The 22,340-nt window shown below is 39.2% G+C and overlaps 1 protein-coding gene across 4 annotated transcripts in view; it reads right to left on the bottom strand.

The window, feature by feature from the left end:
• stag1.S (stromal antigen 1 S homeolog) overlaps positions 1 to 22,340 on the bottom strand; it is a 117,792-nt gene that overhangs the window by 39,795 nt on the left and 55,657 nt on the right. For all 4 annotated transcript variants that reach the window (XM_041563961.1, XM_041563958.1, XM_041563959.1 and 1 more), the window contains 9 exon segments: positions 17,710 to 17,868; positions 15,052 to 15,148; positions 14,107 to 14,183; positions 12,589 to 12,793; positions 8,153 to 8,304; positions 6,372 to 6,445; positions 5,415 to 5,538; positions 4,378 to 4,476; positions 231 to 310 (listed from right to left, as the gene is read on the bottom strand). In XM_041563961.1, the coding sequence (XP_041419895.1) occupies positions 231 to 310; positions 4,378 to 4,476; positions 5,415 to 5,538; positions 6,372 to 6,445; positions 8,153 to 8,304; positions 12,589 to 12,793; positions 14,107 to 14,183; positions 15,052 to 15,148; positions 17,710 to 17,868 (1,067 nt within the window).

Raw genomic sequence — 22,340 nt, 5'->3', positions numbered from 1 at the left:
TTTAGGATTTTTTTTTTTGAATTGATCTTCCCAACAATGTGCTAAAAGTATAAGCGTAAAGTCTCAAATTACAACTTTTAGGTAACCTGCCCAAACTGTTGTGCACAGGTTAAAAAACTTTTTGATCTCTGCACATGAAGTAGAGACATTGCATGTATTGTGTGAAAGCTAAACAGTAGATCAAATGCTACACTACATGGCATTCCTTAGATGAAGTGTAAGAGACTCACTGTAAAATAAGTGTGACAAGGCGGATGGCTTCAACGGCAACATCGTACTCCTTATCGAGAGTCATGGAGACTATCCGGTCCTGTAAGAAACAAAATGGAGTTTTGATCATGGTAGCTGGTCAGAATACCTACTACCCAAAAATAGAATTTACTGAATGTTAATGCGGGTAGCTGTGTTGTTCAAAGCAACTGAACTTTGTTGTCTTGGAATACATATCTACAAAACAGTAAGATACAGCATTAAATAATTCCATGTTTTTCCCTACAAAGCTTTCCAAGCAGCACGAGCAAAGTATTTTGCCGAAAAATACGTCCATAGACTATAATGAAAAAAATGTTGCACCATTTGAAAAACAAACCCCCCCAAAAAAACTAATTTTTTTGGTGAAATGGGTCACTATTGCAAAGGTACTTTTGCAGAACCTCAAACCTATTCTTCCAAAAAACTGCATGCAAAGTAATGAGAAGAGTAATGGTAACATTAATAAATGAAAATATCTTAAGACTCAAACAGGTAGAAATGTATCAGCTGATCCATAGGATTACATCAAATAGTTTTCATCTAAATGGCCAAGATTCTTCAACACTTTTTGCACAATGAAAGAAAATGCAGTTTTAAGCAGTACATATATGCAAAATGTTGATGGTTTAAAGGGTAACTGCTATTTAAAACAGAATCTGGTTGTTATATTCTTCACACTTCCAAAAGAGTTTATGGGAGGAGGTCCCCTTTAAATTTGCTTTCATTATGTAAACATTTATATTGGGGTTTAAAGCCCCTTTAGTGGTCCTTAAAGGAACAGTAATACCAAAAAAATTGAAGTGTTTTAAAGGAAAGACAATTTAATGTACTGGAGCCCTGCACTGGCAAAAGGGTTGTGCTTGCTTCAGAAAAACAACGGTAGTTTATGTAAACAAGCTTCAGTGTAGCCATGGGGGCAGCCATTCAAGCACAGGATACACAGTAGAGAACAGATACATTATAAAGTATCCCATTGTATACTACAGAACGTATCTGCTATCTGCTGTGTATCCTGTGCCTTTTCTCATTTTTCAGCTTTGAATGGCTGCCCCCATGGCTACACAGCAGCTTGTTTATATAAACTATAGTAGTGTTTCTGAAGCAAAAACACAGATTTTATCAGTGCAGCACAACAGTACATTACATTTTCATTACTTTAGGACACTTTCATTTTTTGGTGTTACTGTTCCTTTAAAACATAGCTAATCCCAACAATCACAACCTAAATTCAATGGTACCGTAGTATAACAATGTTTTCTGTTGTATGTAAACATGAAGCTGTCCATTGGAGGGCACTTGAATCCACTTTTTTTTGCGCACGCAGATCAAAACTGAACACAGAGACCATCAAATACAGACAACAATGACTTTGTAAACCTGCATCTATAGGAGAATGATCTATGGATTTGGTTTCAGTTTACCAACATTATGGGGGTAATTTATGAATGTTCACGTTCATATTTTTGCCACAGTTCACAATTTTGCACCAACACACTCACAAATTCCAATTTTATTTTTAAAAAAATTCAAATATTTGGTATTTGCTAAGCTCCAAAAACTAGAAAATAAAACTTTGCATCTAAAAGCTGGCGAGTTCATGTAGAAGTCAATGGGAGTTGTCCTAGGCAATATTTAATCTATTTTTTTTTTTTTGATTTTCAAGTTTTCTTGTGCTTAAAAACTCACAAAATTTTATTTTAAATTTACAAATTTGTCTTTTTCACGATTGTACTCACGGTTTTTATAATTGGATTTTTTAAATAAATAAACAGACGTGAGTTTTTTTTTTAATTGTGAATTTATTTGAAGTAGTAAAAAAAACCTCTAAAACCTTACAAATTCCATTTTTGATAAATAAACCCACATGGATATAGCTAATATAGCATTTGCAAAACGTAATGCAAGTTGCAGCAATAGATTAATAAAAAAAAAATGAGTTTGTCAAAGGAAAACATCCCTTTACTTGCATAGTATATTAAGAATTCTCCTTTGGCCAACCATGGAGAAGACGGTATTCATCCATTAATAAATATACCTCAAAAAATAAATAAATATAAAAAAAAATTCTGAAAATGTTAATTAACATTTAAGAACAGAGCCGGCTCACAATGTATATACTATAAGCTGGTTCAGCTTTTCTTAAGTTGTGGCTTCCTAGATAGAGAAAAGAAATAGCTTCCTGGTTAAAGGGGAAGTTCACCTTCAATGAAGCAGCGCCAACACTTTAGAACATCTCAAAGAAAATACCCATTATGAGTAGGGCTCAAAAAAGCATATGGAAGTGGAATAAAGGTTTGTTTGGGTTTGAGACAATTACGTTTTATCAATGCATCATTCAGAAATGGTCAAAAACCGATTTACAGAGAAAAGGAATACAGCTGGATTGCGTCTGGTTGAACATCCCTGTGTTAAGGTGGCCATACACAGGCGGATTAAAGCTGCAAATATCGGTCCTTTAGCCCGATTCGGCAGCTTATCTGCCCATGTGTGGGGACTCCTGACGGGTCCTCCTGATCGATATCAGGCCAAAAATCATCCAGATATCGATCGGTCAAGTTTGATTTTTTTTTCTACGAACCAGGACCGCATTGGCTAGTTGATGCAATCTTACGATCCGTCTGAGCCCATTCGTAGTATTGCAGTCCGATCGTTCCGATTCATCTGATATTGCCCAGCCATTAGTGAGCATATCGGGTTAAGATCCGCTTATTTGGCGATCTTGCCAAATGAGCAGATCTTATAGTGTATGGCCACCCTTAGGCCTTTAATATTGTCATATTAAATCTTTGATATGTTAATAGCCAATAACACAATTCTAAGTATTGCTGTTTATCAATTTAAGCGATCATCATTTTACAGTTATAGCCAGAGCCATTTCCATCTATTACAATTGCTGCTTATATTCCTTCAGGAGTGCTGCATGACTGAACTCATCTAAATAGCAAAGTATATATCCCCAAATATTATATTTTTAACAGGAATGACTACATTAAATATAAATATCAATTTAACAAGAATTCTCTAACAGAGACAAACCAGTCTATTGGGTTTATTTAGGGCAGAGACACACACTCAGATTCGGGGAGATTAGTCGCCCCAGCAGAAAAACTCCTCTTCTTCGGGGCGACTAATCTCCCTGAACTGCCTAACGCCGGCTAGGAAGTAAATCGCCAGTGAAATGGCAATCGATGCGTTTTGTTTTCCGAAGTTGCCCTAAGTTGCCTCATGAGGAAACTTAGGACGACTTCGGATATGAATGTGACCGTGTGTCTCTGCCCTTAGTGTTTACATGATTATCTAGCATACCTTAAGGTTTGAAGTTCCAAATTACAAAAAGATGCGCTATCCAGACTAAGTAAAAATATGTATGGAAACCCAATAAGACCAATAATAATAACAATCTAATAGTAGCAATTGCTTAATAAATTAATTATTCTGTTTTGAAGTGCAGTAAATTTAGAATCAATTGATCCCAATGAATTAATTAAAAAATTGATTGAGAAATCCCATAATAATTAACAATGAGATAAAAGGTCCACTAAGGGTAAGGCCACACTAGGCGATAGCGCAGCGATTTGACTCGCGGCGACTTTTCGCCGCGACTTTTAATCCGCAATCGCTGGGGAAACTTTTGCGCTGGCGTCTATGGGGAATCGCGAGCGTAAAAACACACGCGGCGATCTTTTTTCTATTGTCGCTCGAAATCGCCCAGCGATTGCGGATTAAAAGTCGCGGCAAAAAGTCGCCGCGAGTCAAATCGCTGCGCTATCGCCTAGTGTGGCCTTACCCTAAATGGGTTCTATCCGCCTCAAGGTTCTATCCTCCAGCAAGGTTCCTCAAATCAATAAATACAAATTAATTATTTAATTACGACACTGTGGAGGACTTTAAACAATTATTAAAAATAAGTGAGTATTTAATAGAACATTAGTGATATAAAGTGCAGTGCTAATGAATAGTAATTAATACATTTTTCCCAAGTTGATTATGATAGTATAAATAATTTATAGTAACCATTGATTAAATAGGATAAAAACCCAACTGCTAGATTTCATAAAGTAGGAAAAATTAAAAAAATTGTAGTAGGTTCAACAGAATAAGCAAAAAAATTAAGTAATTTCTTACTTTAAACCTGTTAGTGAAGAGCTCCAATTTGGGGAACAGCTCTCTGTTGGTATACAGACTCTGCAAGGCCTTCAGACACTTCAATCTTACTTCACCTTGCTAGATGAGAAAAGGGAGGAGGAAAAAAAAAAACACACAATAAATGCATGCGATAAAAAAGGACTAGATACAACATTTATTTTAATGTTTATATAAAAAAAGACTGGGAAACATGCTCAAAGGAGAAGTCGCAGGTAAGAACTACATTTATTCGACTGTCGGATGAAAATGCAGTTCTTACCTGCTATTTCTCCTTCACTTTCTGTATCTTTAGAACATCCGACGAGTCGCATGTGTTTTGTCGCATGGTGACGTGTCCGCTCGAACCGCACCTTGGAGTTCTATCCTTTAGCATTAATAGATCCCTGGCTCCTGGCATATCTTATCAGTAAATGGTTGTCTAGTTGTTAGGGCAGGGGCACACAGGCAGATTCGGGGAGATTTAGTCGCCTGGCGACTAATCTCTTCTTCTTCGGGGCGACAATCTCCCCGAACTGCCTTTAGCCGGCTATAATGAGAAAACGCCAGCGCAATGGCAGTCGCGACGCTTCGATTTCCAAGTTGCCTCATGAGGATACTTCGGGTGACTTCGGAGCGCTGCGAGTGCATTGCTGCAAGCGATTTTTCATTTTAGCAGCAGAAGGCTGGGGGAAGGCAGTTCAGGGAGATTGTCCCCCCGAACAAGAGACGATTAGTCACCGGGTGACTAAATCTCCCTGAATCTGCCCGTGTGCCCCTGCCCTTAAGATTTAAAACATAGATAGAAAACCACTTAGTTCTTATTAATCAAACAATTTTATTAGGTTGACTAATATGATTTTATCAAAATAAGCAGAATAAAATCTACTTCTACACTATAATTTTTCTGAAAATACTTCTTTTGACTGGTAGTATCACCATGCCAGCTACATGCAATCAGCAAGTATTTTATTTCCTAGTTCTCATTTATATTTACTTGTAATAAGGGCCTTACATAATTAAGATCTTTCTAAACTCACCCGGTCATGAAGCGTCCAACCAACGTACTTTAAATAGCTGTCATTTAGGAAAGCATCACTGTACATTTTCATCCATACCCCGATTTCTTCAATGCAGATGGCCCTGATCTCAGCAATTGCATCTCTATGGAGAAAATAAAAAAAAACATTTAAAGCAGAATAGTAAAAGTGTAGGCTACACTATCCTAAGCAAATAACAGTAGGCAACCCCTTTTTACCACCCTCCTGTGTACCAAAGGAATGAAGAGTCAAACACATTTTTGCAATACATATTTGCACATTCTACATACATTACATATAACCTACGTTATTATACAAATAATTATGTTTTCATTGTAAGATCTAGCCTGAAAAATGTAAACCAACAATAAAATTTGCTAAGTGGGAGCGCTGAGACTAATACAGCACTGTGCGTTGAAAGTATTATTTAAATATTTCTAAATCTATATCTTGAATTAGAACAGGGGTTGTTCACCTTTAAATTAACACTGCGTATGATGTAGGGAGTGATATTCTGAGATAATTTACAATTGGCAAGCTCTTCAGTTTGCAATTTCAGCTATCTGGTTGCTAGGATCCAAAAAATCCTAGCAACCATGCATTGATTTAAATAAGAGACTGGAATATGATAAGGAGAGGGTCTGAATAGAAAGACGAGTAATAAAAAGTAGCAGTAACAATATATCTGTAGCCTTTCAAATCATTTGTTGCTTAATTGGAGTCAGTGATCCCCACTTCAAAGCAGGAGAGAATCAGAATAAAAAAATAAAAAAATTTCAATAACTATAACAAATAAATAATGAAGACCAACAGAAATTTGCTTAGAATTGGCCATTCTATAACATACTAAAAGTTAACTTGAAGGTGAACCACCCCTTTAATTTAAAACAATTTAAAAGCATTTCTAGCAATCTAGTCTGAAATATGTACACAAACGACATGGAAATAAATGCTTACCTATATCGGTGAACAAATATTCCCTTGAAAATAGAATTCATCATATTTTCAATTTCATCTTGATTTTCTTGAAGCTATACAACAGTGAATAAAATCCAATTAGACAAAGAAACAAAGCGCTAGATGATTGCAATTCATACTTTTAAAAGACAGGAGGAGCTCTGACCTTCTACAGTTGTTTAATGACAGTAGCTAAATGGATTTGGAATAAAGAGAAGTGGTAAATTACAGTTAATGTGTACACACTATTTATCAAACCAACTACTTTAAAAAATTTATATTTTGCATTACTTTATAGTGTGCAATATATTGTAGTAACGTTAAACACCACTGTAAATTGCTGCAGTCTAATATAGAGCATCTGGAGGTGAATTTGGGAATTCCGAGAATACCTGACGAAGAGATCATTCTCACAAACACAAGGGAATTTCCTCATATGAATTTGATGTGTTGGGCAGAACTTTGGCTTTGTATTTGGGAACTCATTCTAATGGGGAAATTTACTAAAGGGTGAAGTGACTAACGCTGGCGAAAATTTGCCAGCGTAACGTCATTTTGGTACTTCGCTGATGTACCAAAGGTCACTGGCGTAACTTCACTAGCGAAGGAGATAGACTCTAGCAGTACTTCGCACTCTTACGCCAGGTGAAGTTTCGTTCTGGCAAAAGAGCGTTACTTCGCTAATTCACGAAGATGCGGATTTTACTGAACGTTACCTCTTGCGCCAGACTTGCCTTCGCCACCTCAGACCAGGCACAGTGCAATAGAGTAGATAGGAGTTCCTTAAAAAATAGTTGAACATTTTTCTAAGTCCCAAAAAACGCTGGCGTCTTTTCAGTTTTCAGGGTGATAGGCTGCAAAAGATCGTAAATTTTTTCTGGGGTACCCGGCTTCCCCCCTACATTTCCTAACATATGGAACATAAACTATACACTGGGCTCATGTGTAGGGCAATATAACAACTCTATTTTATTTTATTAAGGTTTCCCAGGCTTGTTTAGTGTAATGTATTTGCTGAAAGATATACGTCCATTCAACTTTAACTTCCTGCTGCATGGAAATTAGCCAACACTAGCGCAACTTCGCTTTGCTTGCCGCAGTAACGCTAGTGCAACTTCGCCGGCGTTCGGCGCCCTGGACGCAACTTCGGATTTTAGTGAATTGGCATTGTCCTGGCGAATCTATGCCTGACGAAGTGTTGCGATGTGAGCGAAGCCGTTGCTGGCGCATTTTCGGAGGTTAGTGAATTTGCCCCTAAAGGAGGTTAATAAATTTGTTGCGCTTACGACTAGTAAAATATACCTATTAGTCTACAGGGAAGGGAATTCCTACTTAAGAGTTATAATGCTACTGCTTAGATGCTAGAAAAATAAAATTGTTCCTATTACCACAGCTTGCATCCTACCTAAAAAGCTGCGACTGCACTTAAAATTGGATTTCAGGCGAGTGGAATTTGCAAAGGGTACATATAGTTGGAATGAACCATTTGGCCTTTTCAGGAATACTCAGCGGAGGGAAAGCAAGGATACCAGTTTGACTCTGTTCCCAAACGAACAAACTTATACATTGCAAAGTGTCTTACTTCATAAAACCAACTTTTGTTATGGGACCTGTAAGTGCCCTGTTCAAATGTACATGCAAGATTACATGGCATTATAATACGAACATGCAAATACACCTGCAGGTAATAAACAAATATAAGTCAGGGGGACTTTTGACAGGGTATAATAGCTGGACATTTTTATCTCTACAGCAATGCCTCCTCACGCTGAGCTTTTTACCTCTTTGCGTTTCTGCAGAAGCAATTCCAGCCTTTCATTGGCCCTTTTGTTAATTATCTTATTTCTCTCCGTTTCATACTGCCGCTGGGTGTTGTCCTGGTGAATGCTCAGGTTCAGAGCCACATTTACCAACGCCGTCATCAGCTTCATGGCTACAGACACAAAATCATCAGTTAGGAAACAACTCTTAATTTTACTTTCAAGGGCCAATAAGAAAGGCAAAAACAAAAATACCCAATCAAGATATATGTCCGTCAGCAATTGTGTGTATAGACAGTTAGAGGTACATTTATCAAAAGTCGAATGCATGCGAGTTTTTAACAACTCCCCTAACTTCAAAATTCGACCAATCGAAATTTATTTAAAAAAAATAAATAAATTAAACTCTGATGAATTAAAATCGACCTGAAAACACGAATCAAATTTGATTCGAATTTTAAAAACACAGAAGAAAACTAGAATGTCAGAAAGGCTGCAAACACCACCGAATTGATCCCTGGATGTCTCCCATTAACTCAAACAACAATTCAGCAGGTTTTAGATGGCGAATAGTCGAATTTCGAATTCTTAAAGGATCAGAGTATGATAAATTTCGAAAATCAAATTAGAATTTAAAAAAAAAAAAACTCAAATCGAATTTGAATAACTCCCTAGTCGGATTTGACAGTCATGACCATAAAAAATTCGAAGATTCGCATTTAATGCTTGATAAATCTGCCCTAAATATGACTCCCTCCCCAGCAAAATACTATTCATATATTGTATAAAACAGGTATTTATAAAGGTATAATCAAATGCGGGCGATGCTCAACTATAACTCACCGCTTGTTGTAGCGTCAGGTGCAAGATGCTGGTCCCCATGCCAGGGACCCACTTATAACTCCAAGAAACACGCTGCAGCACTCCGAATCCTGTGAAAAGTGATTTATTGTGCCAACAAACTAGGCAACGTTTCGAGCCAACGGCTTTTCTCAAGCTTGAAACGTTGCCTAGTTTGTTGGCACAATAAATCACTTTTCACAGGATTCAGAGTGCTGCAGCGTTTCTTGGAGTATAAAACAGGTAGGGACCTATTATCCAGAATGTTTGGAACCTGGTGTTTTCCGCATAACAGATTGTTCCGTAATTTGGATGTTTTAAGTCCACTAGAAAATCATGTAAACATTGAATAAACCCAATAGGCTGGTTTTGTTTCCAATACGAATTAATTATATTTTAGTTTGGATCAAGTACAATCTACTCTTTTATTATTATAGAGAAAAAGTTAATCATTTTTAAACATTTGGATTATTTGGATAAAACGGATTCTATGGGAGACGGCCTTTCCATAATTCGGAGCTTTCTGGATAACTGGTTTCCTGAAAACGGATCCAATGCCTGTAATATATATTAGATGCTAAGGAGGATAACACGGAAAGGATATATTTGAATTATTGAGACCAATGCAAAATAAAATAATATTTTGGCCTTTTGCTTGCGTACAAAACCCACCTACATATAATTTTCATTAATTTGAATTCTGACATGTTAAATTATGATTGATTTTCTTTTTTGTTTGTTTACCTGTATGGCTCCTCCATAACCCCTTTTAAGTATTAAAGGGTTCAGCATGGGCTGTGAACATGATCTGCTTGAGAGGGCAGACAGAACTAGAGAAGCACATAGTGTGCAAACATCACTTAAACACTTAAGCTGGCCATAGACGCAAAGATCCGATCGTACGAATCGTGGATTCGTACGATTTTCGGACCATGTGTGGAGAGTCCCGACATTTTTCGTCCGGCGGAGATCGGTCGTTTGGTCGATCGGACAGGTTAGAAAATTTCTGTCGGCTGCCGATAATATCTCTGCGTGTATTGCCGATCGTACGATTTTCAGAGGGAGACTGTCACTAGTGTTGTCAGACATAAGTATCGTACGATTGCTGTCAGGGGCAGAACATTGGGTGATCTGTTCTTACTTGATCGGAATGGTAAAGACTTTGATCTGAATGGTTAGTGGAGGATCGGGAGATGGGAAAGTTCGATCGTACGTTGATTCGTACGATCGAATCTTTGCGTCTATGGCCAGCTTTAGTCTTAGAAGGATTCAGCCTTATCAACATTGCCTTTTCATATAATCAAAATTATGCGGTGTTCTCATTACTACACATTATCCTGAAGATGAAGTGTCATGTTGCAAATCAATTACAGAGGAACTCTGCCCTAACATTTTCCAGCCATAAAAAAATTCACCAGTCACAAATTCACTAAACAAGGTAATACACTGTATTTTCAACCAATCAAGCTTTCTCCTGCCACAATTATGACATTTTGAAGAAATGCAGCAGTATAAATGGAATATGCTGCTACTCATCATGGGTTCCTATGTATAAGAATGTCAATCACTCAGAGATCTATCTTGGAGCCATGCTGTAACTCATATTACCCACATCTCTCACCATATAATGAGTTGGTGAGAAGAATGATAACGTACACAAGCTTTCTGCCTGGCAATGCCTACTATCAAAACATGCTGCCAACAGCAATAACATACCACAATCTATTTTGCAGAACATCTTTTGTGACCACTGTCATACAGATCCAATGTTTAGGCTTACACAAACTCCTCTGAAAGGGAACAATTGCTATTTATTAACAAGGTAAGGACCAAGAACCAATTTACCCCATAAAACAAGTAATTTGTTTGAAACTAGGGATGCACCTAATCCAGGATTCGGTTCGGGATTCGGCCTTTTTCAGCAGGATTCGGACAAATCCGTGTGCCTGGCCGAATCCTAATTTGCATATGCAAATTAGGGGTGGGGAGGGAAATTGTGTGACAAGGAAGTAAAAATGTTTCCCCTTCCCACCCCTAATTTGCATATGCTAATTAGGGTTCGGATTCAGTTCAGTATTCGGCCGAATCTTTCACAACGGATTCGGGGGTTCAGCCGAATCCAAAAAGAAGGATTCGGTGCATCCCTATTTGAAACAGTTAAAATACTAGACTAATTGTACAAGTAACATTCACCACTGGCAGAAAAAACGTGGATTCATTTTTTTTTTTTAACGGCATTGGTGTTTTTTCTGACGGCTTTGACAAGACTCCAATCTTTTGGGTTTTTCACCTCAACTCTGAAAATATGAACAAAATAAGATTCCAATGGCCGGTTACGGATTGGCTGCAACTAGGGCTGCCAGCTTTATGGCATAAACTTACTAGCCAGCAGTGGAGGGCAACAATAAAAGGAGTGGGCCATGACATAGGTGAAACGGGCTGGTGACAAAGTGTGAGTGGGGCCATGTCGCCAGCACTGTAGGAGGATTGGTGAAGAAAAAAAAAGAAGCAGAATGGTAAGTTTGGGGCAGATCCACTGGGTGGATCGGTGGCTTAAAACTTAACTAAAGAAGTAGGCTAGAAATGTTATACATTATGTTTTGAAGGTTCTGTACCAGCCCAAGGCAACCACAGCCCTTTAGCAGTAAAGATCTGTGTCTCCAAAGATGCCCCAGTAGCTCCCCATCTTCTTTTCTGCTGATTCACTGCACATGCTCTGTGTTGCTGTCACTTACTGAGCTTAGGGACCCACTCACAATATACAGAAAACATAGAATAGAAATGTCACAATATAAGGCATACAGTGTCTATTGAAGAACATTACATAGATGTAATGTTACATAGATGACTAAGAATTAGAATTAAAGTTTGTTGAAATAAACTGTAGTTGTGTTTCTATAGTAAACAAACCAGTTTTACTAGTGGGGGGCAGATGTACATTATATTGTCTTTACTTTTTTAGTATTACTGTTCCTTTAAAGAAAAATTAAACCGTTTTTTTTTTTTTGGTAAACGGTTGAATTCTCCTTTAAGCGGATATACCTAGAGAAACCAAAAAGCTTATGTGCCATCAACGGTCATTCTCTGGCTACTGACTCTAGTGGTATATTACTGATCAGCTATTTTGCCCTAGAAAAATATAGGTTGAGAAAAAGCTTATCATATATACACTACTTGCCCTGTTATTAGTATAGGATACATTAATCACCACTGGACAGGCTGTAAGTAGGGAGATCCAAAGAACTAATGTCCTAATTGCACAGAGGTCCAGCCAAAATACAGAGGGGAATAATGCCATTATGATCAACAAAAAACAAACTTATAAAGTAAGTTACACCCACCAATAACAAAAAGCACCTCAGTTAGTTAAAGGTAATTTTGGAAAAGTTTTTTAGAGTTATGATGACAAGTCTTCTTTAAACCTACAAACCACAACCATTCTAAATAGTTAGCACTAAAATGTGGCAGGAAACAACACAGTTTTCTGACAAAAACCACAATTAATGCAAAAAAGTCTTTAGATATATATTTGAACATAATAAAGTTGTAAAGATCAGCACGATCGTGCAGAGTTTCTTTTTTTTTTTGAGGAATAACAATTTTCAGCCGAGTCTTACCAGCGAGTGTGCTTGTATGTCTGAAGGCTCGGACCTGCGAGTCTGACAGACCTGTCAGCAGTGAAATGACTGTGTCCATCATGTACTCATCATAAATGATGCTGTATTGGCACTGTCGGATCAGAACACTGATGAACTCACAGAAGTTGCAGCGAAACTTCTTCCAGTGAGGACCTGGCATAGTGAGGGGATAATCGCCACTGTCCTGTAGTAAAATAAAAACAGAGGCATTATTTTCATACCTGAATTATTATTATAGTTGTATCAGTCTTGGGACACTCGCTACACTGTATTATCAAATTTTCACTGTGCATTAACATTATTTTTTTATTGTATACATTGGACATTGTCTTTTTTTTTTCTTCTTAGGCAGTTCCCAAACACACTGTTTTGTACAGCTAAGGATCCCTCCTCAAAGTGGCCCAAGAGATAGGTTCAACGTTCAGTAATCTATTTGTAACTTTACCAAACTGTCCCTTTATACATTGGATAGTCCTAACAGTTCTTGTCCGCCCCCATGTTTCCTTCTCAGCACCTGTTCCATTTGATGACCACATCCTCGCTCTTTGTCCAAGTATAGTCCCGATGGAGGAGCACTCACACAACAATATATTGTCTGCCTGGGTGCTGGTAACAAATAATGTAATATTCCAGTGAAGTACAGCACTCGGCATGTCTTTTACAAACAAAAAAGGTTTTTTTTTTTTTTAAATTTAATTTAAATATTTTAAAAACCTTATTCTTGTTTGCACAAGACATGCCGAGTGCTGTACTTCACTGGACTATATATATAGCCAGGATTCGATTCAAGATCGGACCTTTTTAAGCAGAATTTGGACTGATTCAAGTGCCTGGCCAAATCAAATCACGCAATTTTTTGCCACACAAACAAGGAAGCAGAGGGGTTTTCCCCCCTGCACATGCAGTTCTTTTTCAGCCTCTCTTACCCATATGTGATAGCCAAATTAGGATTCGGTTTCGGATTTGGCTGAATCCTACATTAAATATTTGGGATTCAGCTGCATCCCAAAATAGTGTATTTGGTGCATCCCTTATTTAAACACTACCCTTGAAAATGTGTTTCTCTTCATTTCCTAAGTTAAAAGTTTGATTTCCCTTCTCTCTCATAAGCAGCTCAGTAAGGTAGAAACCTCTAAACCTCTTAAATGTTAAAATGTTATACATTTGTTTATATATTTTTTAACAGAAACTTTGGCACCTAGGAGCATGAGAAAAACAAACAAAGAGTTCTGTCGATGATATAATTCCTTAAGGGGCCACTTACAGGTCACAAGAATGCTGAATAGCACAGATAGAATGATCCGTAAGTGAATGGCCGCAGTATTAAAACACACTGCTAAGTACATGCATAATGTTTTATGAACTGTGAAACTTTATACTATGCTTAATATATAGCATTCAAAATAAGGGGGGGGGGACAAAACAAGAATGAGGCATCAAACCCCCAAACAAACAGCTTCTCTAAGATGATACACTGTAGTTGTACATCACTCATACCTCATCAAACTCTTCTGTCATTTTCCGGATTATTTCAGCATTCTGCATATTTCTGAACATTTCAATTCTTACAGTACCTACACACAAAGATAAAGTAAAGGAAAATGTTTTATTGTAGTATTTATGTTTGATGCAAGAGGCATGAAATGCACATAAAGACAAATTTAAATCACATTAGCAACAGAACTGATAGCTAAAGATATTATTGGATCAACCAGCAGACATCAAACTCAGCATTTTTTTTCTGAACTTGCTAGTTTATCTCTCATCTTTCATCTTCTTGTGACTTTGATTTAGTGCTTAGCTACAGAGGTCTTATACATTCAAGTGATAGGGTAGTGCACACACTAACCCTTTAGTAGCCGATACATAAAGTCAGGAATATAGCAGTTACATTTATTTGCTAATAAATTGGCTTAAATATACTTGCACAAAATTTTCCTAGGGCTGTATAAAAATTAAAGGAATTGTTCAGTATAAAAATAAAAACTAGGTAAATAGATAGACTGTGCAAATATAAAACATTTTTTCAATATAGTTAGTTAGCCAAAAAGGTAATGTATAAAAGGCTGGAGTGACTGAATGTCTGACATAACAACCAGAGACTAGAGGGGGGGCACATGGGTCATAACTGTTGCTTTTGAAATTGAGCTCAATGCAGAGGATCAATTGCAAACTCACTGAACTCGCTGACTAACTCAGAGTTAGAGAGCTGAAAAGCAGGAAGTTGTGTTCTGTTCAACTCCCACTCATTACAGCCTTTATACATTACATTTTTGTAATTAATATAATTATAATCATTTTTTATTTTGCGCAGCCTATTTATCAAGTTTTAATTTTTACACTGAACTGTTCCTTTAAGCCCCAAATAGGGACAGTTCAGTGAAAAAAAAAGTGAACAGTCATCCTATGAATGGGATGTTAGGAAGTAAACAAAAATTTTACCTTTGCATCCAGAGCACTGGATAAAGAAGTTTATCAAGTCCAGAAGAGCAATGTCTCTGTCTTGTTTATATGATTCAATCCAGTCATCAACTACAGCCTTAAAAGAAAATAAAGTTAATATGCATTATCTGATGCAAGCCTTGCTTAATATTGGTCTTATTTGTAGAAGAATGCTTTACTCTTCACAAGTGTTCAAGTAACTCCTTTACACCAATAAATTGTAAAGATGCAAACAAAACTGCTTGTTGCTTTTGTATCATGTCTGAGTAGAAAGCAGTTTTGGAATGGTAATACAGGTATAGGATGAGTTATCCATAAACCCGTTATCCAGAAAGCTCCGAATTAGGGAAAGGCAGTCTCCCATAGACCCCATTTTATATAAATAATCCAAATATTTAAAAATGATTTCCTTTTTCTCTTTAATAATAAAACAGTACATTGTATATGATCCAAACTAAGATATAACTAATCATTATTGGAAGCAAAACCAGCCTATTGGGTTTATTTAATGTTTACATGATTTTCTAGTAGACAAGGTATGAAGATCCAAATTACGGAAAGATTAGTTATCCGGAAAGCCCCAGGTTCTGCACGTTCTGGATAACAGGTCCCATAACTATATCACTATATGGAGAGGAAAGACCCAGCAATGCCCATCCAATGCACAGCCAGAGATCTCCACAGTATGTGTATGGGAAAGCTACAACAAGAGGACACTTGCAATGCAAATGCAGAAAAAACTGCAGCATAAAATGAGAAGATTCCCTTTCCCTAACATTTAATTTTACGTAGATACTGGTGATCAAAGACATTATGCAACTGATCTTCATTTTGAGGCACATTTATCAAAGGCCGAATTTCGAATTCATGCGAGTTTTTGTTCAACTTTAATACATTTGAATATACTCGGAATTCGATTGGATTGTTATTTAATAAAAAAAAATTGAATATCTAAAACTCGCACGAACTTTACCAACTCGAAAACTCGAATCGAGTTTTTTTTTCCCGAAAAAAACTCGAATGACAGGAAGGCTAGTAACATATCCAAATTGGTCCCTGGTCTCTCCCATTGACTTATACATGAACTCGGCAGGTTTTAGGTGGCGAACAGTCGAATTAGAATTTTTGAAGGCCAGAGTTTGAAAAATCTCAAAATTCGAATCGAGTTTGAATAATTCACCTATCGAGTTTTGACCATAAAAAAAAAAAAAAAAATTAGAATTTTCAATTGGACCCTTAATAAATCTGCCCCTTAATGTTTTGTGGGCTTTGTATTATTTAACTGTTGTATTATTTCTGTTGAGATTGGTATTTAAATAGCTAAATGATTACTAGGGCCAATGTCATAAGATAAATTAGATCCTCCAGCGGCGTGAGAGCCGGTTCTGCCAATTTAAGGTAAAGCAGGCCTCTTAAAGACACATAGTATTGATAAATGCCCCTATCTGCTGCCAGATGCTATCCATCTGAATGGGACGGCAGATAAGTCTTGTTTGCCAAATGGTCCTGATTAAATTGCATTGCTAGAGTCACAGAACCTTCAGCTGGGCATCCCTGAGTCATACACAGTGTAATTATTGAACCTTAATATGTATCAGATAGGGATGCACCAAATCCATCTTTGTGAAAGATGTGGCTGAATACTGAAACCTAATTTGCATATGCAAATTAGGAAAGGGAAACCATTTTTTACTTCCTTGTTTTGTGACAAAAAGTTATGATTTCCCTCCCTGTCCCTAATGCATATGCAAATTAGGATTCGGTATCCGATAACAAATAATGAGATTTTCCAGAAGCTTTACATAACTGAAAACATGGCACCAAAATATCTTTTTGCTGTCTGATTGAATTTTTACCTGAAAACATGCATTTCATTGTGGGGAAGGCACATATTTATCTATTTTACCCCAACCAGCTTTATTTTTTTTCCTGCCTGACACATTTTGTCTATGAAGAACTCTGAGGACACTTGCATTTAATGCACCCACATTTGAGGATAGCAACAGGTAAGACGTTTTTAGGCATCCATGATGTCTGGTGACTGCATCATAATGAATGGCACAATGTTACACCTAAAAAATACCCTTGAGGCAGTCACCAGACACAAGATTAAACTAACAAGGGTTGTAAAGCTTCTGTTCTTTATTGGGTTTATAACAGATGGTCAGGAGGGAATGTTAAATCTGCAAACTGCAAATGAAGTACCTTGTCTTTTAATTTAGTTAAACATCTGGTTAAACAGACAAGAGGACTATCTGAAGCGGACTATACATGCATAGATATTGATGGATTCGACCAACCAGCACTATATAGGCATGTAAATCAGATTATACGTAGGCCATACATGGCCAGATTAAAGATGCCTATTTAGCCCCTTCAGACCAAATTGGCAGCAGCTTATCTTCAGTGTATTAAGCCCAACAAACTGATAGTTGGCCCAAAACCAGCCAAATATCAATGGGGCAAAGACTCCATCCATACACTCGTGCAAGTCTTCTAGCGATAAGCCTGCATTAGTCTCGGTTATCATCTGATCATTGGCCTGGGGGAATAGTGATTGCATCTGACTGATTGGGCCCAAAATGTAAGTGGCTAAATCAGGCAAAGATGCAATTGTTTTGACTGTGTATTTTAAGTTATTTTTTTAAAATTGATTACCTGCATAGCACTTTTCCCCATTTTCACTACTTCAAACAAGGTGACAGGGTCACCTTCTCCGTTTTGCTGGGGGTGTCCATTTGCTCTTCCACGGCCTCTGGATCCTGGTTCGGCACGGCTGCGATCGCCAGGTGTTTTTCTGGGTTTCTTAATTGCAGACTGCAAAACAAACCACATAAGGCTCCAGTTTTTCCATATCATCTGATCCAACTTCCTTCCCTGATAAGATCAATGCAGCCTCTACCTCAGGGATTGAGGCTATATGAATCTGAACTCAGAGAGTCATTTGGTTGAAAGAGAATTATCAGCATATTTTGGCAGAAGATGCAAATTGTTCTTAAAAGGATATCTGTTCTGTTTGCCCTTAAATGTTGTTTTTAAAGAAAAATGTGTAAAAAAAAAAAAAACACAAAAATGCTCACTTTATAGGCAAATGTCTATATGCACTGTATGGGTACAAAAAACTGCAGTTCTTCTCGATGATATGTATAGTACACTATAAATATTCTATATAATTTAACTCCTGCAACTCTTACAAAAAGGGAGATATAACAAGGGCTACATAATGTAGGTTTCCCACATATTTTAAAGGTGAACTATCGCGAAAATGAAAATGTAATATAAGCTTCCTCATACTGAAATAAGAAACTTTCTAAATACAATCAATTGAAATTCTGCATTGTTTCTTAAATAATCAAGTTTATCTTCACTATTCCTCTCTCAGCATCTGTTTCTCCGCATTTTGTCTTCATGCAGAAGTTGGGTGTAAGATGAATGATCCAATACAGTATATCTTATGGGGGGCTCCTTTTCCTAGCAGATTTATTACAGCGCTTTTAAATAACAGAATTTTTGTTACTCACCATTAAATCTGTTTCTCTGTAGTCGAAAGGGGGGGGATAGGGACCGATGGGGTTAAGCTACACCCTCTGGAGGCAGGACACTTGCAAATTAAAAATTAAGGGGGCGTGCCAGAGTAGGCTTAACCCAACACACTGAACACTAATCAGTTTGTTCCAAAGTTGCTAACAGTAATATAAAACATATAACAATATAACTGGCAGAACTGGTAACCAGGGAAGTATTCACAAGTGACCAAACGGTCAAGGTCGACGGCTCGGCGATGGGCGGGAAGCCCTGTGACCCCCTTTCGACTACAGAGAAACAGATTTAACAGTGAGTAATAAAAATCATGTCTTCTCTGTCGTCTTAGGGGGAACACAGGGACCCATGGGGACTTACCAGAGCAGTCCCAACACAGCAGGGTGTGCTGCTAACTTACTTTAGTACTGATTGTAACACCTTTCTTCCGAGGAAGCCTCGGCTGAAGAAAATGTATCAACGTTGTAAAATTTGGTAAATGTGTGAACAGAAGACCAAGTAGCCGCCTTGCAGATCTGCTCTAAGGAGGCAGAGTTACGCCACGCCCAGGAGGCCCCCATAGCCCTGGTGGAATGGGCCCGAAGTCCTTCAGGAGGAGCTCTTCCTTTCGCTGAGTAGGCATGCTTGATTGTCTCTTTTATAAACCGGGAGATGGTCGTCTTAGAGGCCACCTGCCCTCTACGTGGACCTGAGGGGAGAACGAATAAGGACTGAGATTTTCTGAATGTCTTAGATCGTTCCATATACCAACGTAAAGCTCTGACCACATCCAGACTGTGTATTCTACGTTCCTTGCTATTCTTAGGATCCGGACATAAGGAAGGCACTACAATCTCTTGGTTCACGTGGAAAGAAGACACCACTTTTGGTAGAAAGGTTGGGACTGTGCGAAGTACAGCCATGTCTTTGTGAAAGGTCAGAAAGGGCGGCTCACAGGACAAGGCACTAAGTTCAGACACTCTCCTAGTTGAGGAAATTGCCATTAGGAATACTACTTTCCAGGTAAGCCACATATCCGATATCGAGCTCGTTGATTCAAAAGCAGGATCGAGCAGTGCTTCCAGTACTATGTTGAGATCCCATCCTGCCACTGGTGAACAGAACGGAGGAGCTATGTGAGCTACTCCCTGCAGGAAAGTACGTATAGCTTCCTCATTTGGCAACTTATGTTGAAAACAGGACCGACAAGGCAGAAACCTGTACCTTGAGAGAACTAAGCTTCAGACCCAGTTGCAACCCTTGCTGTAGAAATGACAGAATTCTGGGGATGTTGAGTTCGGTGAAGAGGAAATCAGCTTCTCTGCACCAGTTGGAGTAGACACGCCACACCCTGGGGTATAACTTAAATGAAGAAGACTTGCGTGCCTTGAGCATTGTAGGAATGACTTCCTCTGCTAATCCCTTGTTCCGCCAGATGGACGCCTCAACAGCCATCCCGTCAAATTGAACAGACCAGGGTTGTGCTGCAGGATTGGCCCTTGCTGAAGGAGATCTGGTCTGTATTCCAGTCGAATTAGATGTGCTAGCGACATTTCCTGGAGATCGGAGAACAAAGTCCTCCGTGGCCAGAAGGGGGCCACTACTATCACGGTGGCCGGAGATCTTTTTATCTTCTTGAGGACTCATGGCAGCATGGGTAGTGGAGGAAATACGTTTGTGAGGTCTAAATGCCAATGCCGAGTCATGACATCCACTCCTGCAGCTAGCGGATCTCGGCAGCGGGCGAAGAATCTTGGCACCTTTCAATTTAGTCTGGAAGCCATGAGATCTATGCTTGGCTTTCCCCAAGTTCTTACTAGTTGTTGGAAGGCCTCTGGGTGCAATTCCCATTCCCCTGGATCCAACAGGTTCCGGCTGAGGAAGTCTGCTTTTTGTGTTGGACGCTCCTGGAATATGGATGGCCGATATTTTGGACTCTGCCCAGTATAGAATCTGCTTGGCCTCCGCCAGTGCTAACTGGCTTTGCGTCCCTCCTTGGCGATTTATGTACGCTACTGTGGTGACACTGTCGCTCTGTATGCGTTTCTGAAGAAGGTGCATCCACTGATGGAGTGCTAACTTCACTGCCCTCAATTCGAGAATATTGATGGGACGTCTGGATTCCGCTGGAGACCAGCTGACAGATTTTCCCATGTCGCCCCCCAGCCTTCTAGGCTGGCATCCGTGGCAATTACCTTCCAATCTGGAGTGGCCCAGGACTGGCCCGAGGCTAGATTGCTTGGCACGAGCCACCATCTGAGATCCTCCCGTGTCGTATGTGTCAAGCGAAGGGGGAGTGACAACGACCCTCCTTTCCAAGAGGATAGGATGTTGGCTTGAAGGGGTGTAGGTGGATCTGTGCAAACAGTACTGCCGCCATGAACGAGACCATCGTTCCTAGAACCTGCATAGGAACTGTGGTCCTCCCAGTGGATAGTAGGGATAGAGTCTTGATTCTGGTCTATTTTTCCCCTAGTAGACGGACTATCTGAGTTTCTGTGTCGAACTCTAGCCCCAGGAATGTCATCTGATGACTCGGGTGAAGGTTGGACTTCTTCCAGTTGATAGTCCACCTGAAGTCCTGCAGAAGATGGACAGTCTTGTCCAGATATTTCCTGGCCTTTTCCATTGATGCCGCCTTCAGTAGCAGATCGTCTACATAGGGTGTCACAGAGATTTCTTGCAATCTCATTGTTGCTGCTGAGACCGCCATTAGCTTGGTGAACACCCTGGGGGCTGAAGACAGGCCGAAGGACAGTGCCACAAATTGGTAATGTTTGTTCTTGAATGCAAAGCGAAGATAGCGATGATGAAAGGGCCAAATGGGAACGTGGAGATAAGCGTCCTTGATGTCGAGTGATATCATCAGCTGGCCCTGTTCCATTCTCCGTATGATGGACCAAAGTGTCCATCTTGAAGCGCACAGGTCGGATGAATTTGTTGAGCCCTTTGAGATCCAGTACAGGCCTGAATGTGCCATCCTTCTTCGGAACTGTGAACAGATTCGAGTAAAAAACGGAGACTCTCTCTGGTAATGGAACGGGAATTATGACCCCTGTTCTCTCCATCTTCTCTATGCATTGTAAAAAGTGTCTCATCTTTGTAGGATTTGACAGAACCCTGGACATGATGAATGTTCTAGGCGGAGCAGAGGTTAAGTCGAGGTAATAACCTCCTGAGACGATTTCCCTCACCCAGGCATCTGAGGAGCGACGCATCCAAACCTCCCGGAACCGTATCAATTGGCTCCAATGATTCCAGAGGGTGTGACCAGTCATGCAGAGGCGGGCTTATCAGCCGCGGGCTTGGAGTAGCCCTTGTTGTTCTTCCATGGGGGCAACTTTTCTCAATACTCTTGGAACGAAAGTGGGAGCGTTGCGGTGGGCTCTGTCACCTTGTAAAGCAGCCACTTTGGCCACGAAAAATTTTTCCTCGCCTGTTAGCCGTCATAGTCCGACCTCTGGCTTGAGGGAGGAAGGTACTCTTGCCCCCCGTTGCTTGGGAAATGATCTTTTCAAGCTCTTCTCTGAACAGCCTCTGTCCCTTAAATGGGAGTGAAGTTAATGTTTTCTTTGAATTGATGTCCACTGACCAGTTCTTGAGCCACAGAGTTCTGCGTGCTGCTACAGATAAGGCTGAGGTGCGTGCTGTCAGTTGTGAGGCATCTATGGTGGAATCGCAGAGGTAACTTTCTGCCTCTGCGATAGTTTGAGCGGTAGTTGCTAGCTCGGCCCGAGGAACGCCCTCTTGGATGTCTCTAACCAGAGGGA

The sequence above is a fragment of the Xenopus laevis genome, chromosome 5S, assembly GCF_017654675.1.
Source record: "Xenopus laevis strain J_2021 chromosome 5S, Xenopus_laevis_v10.1, whole genome shotgun sequence".
Taxonomy (NCBI): Eukaryota; Metazoa; Chordata; class Amphibia; order Anura; family Pipidae; genus Xenopus; species Xenopus laevis.
This window is presented reverse-complemented; position numbering and strand designations above follow the sequence as displayed.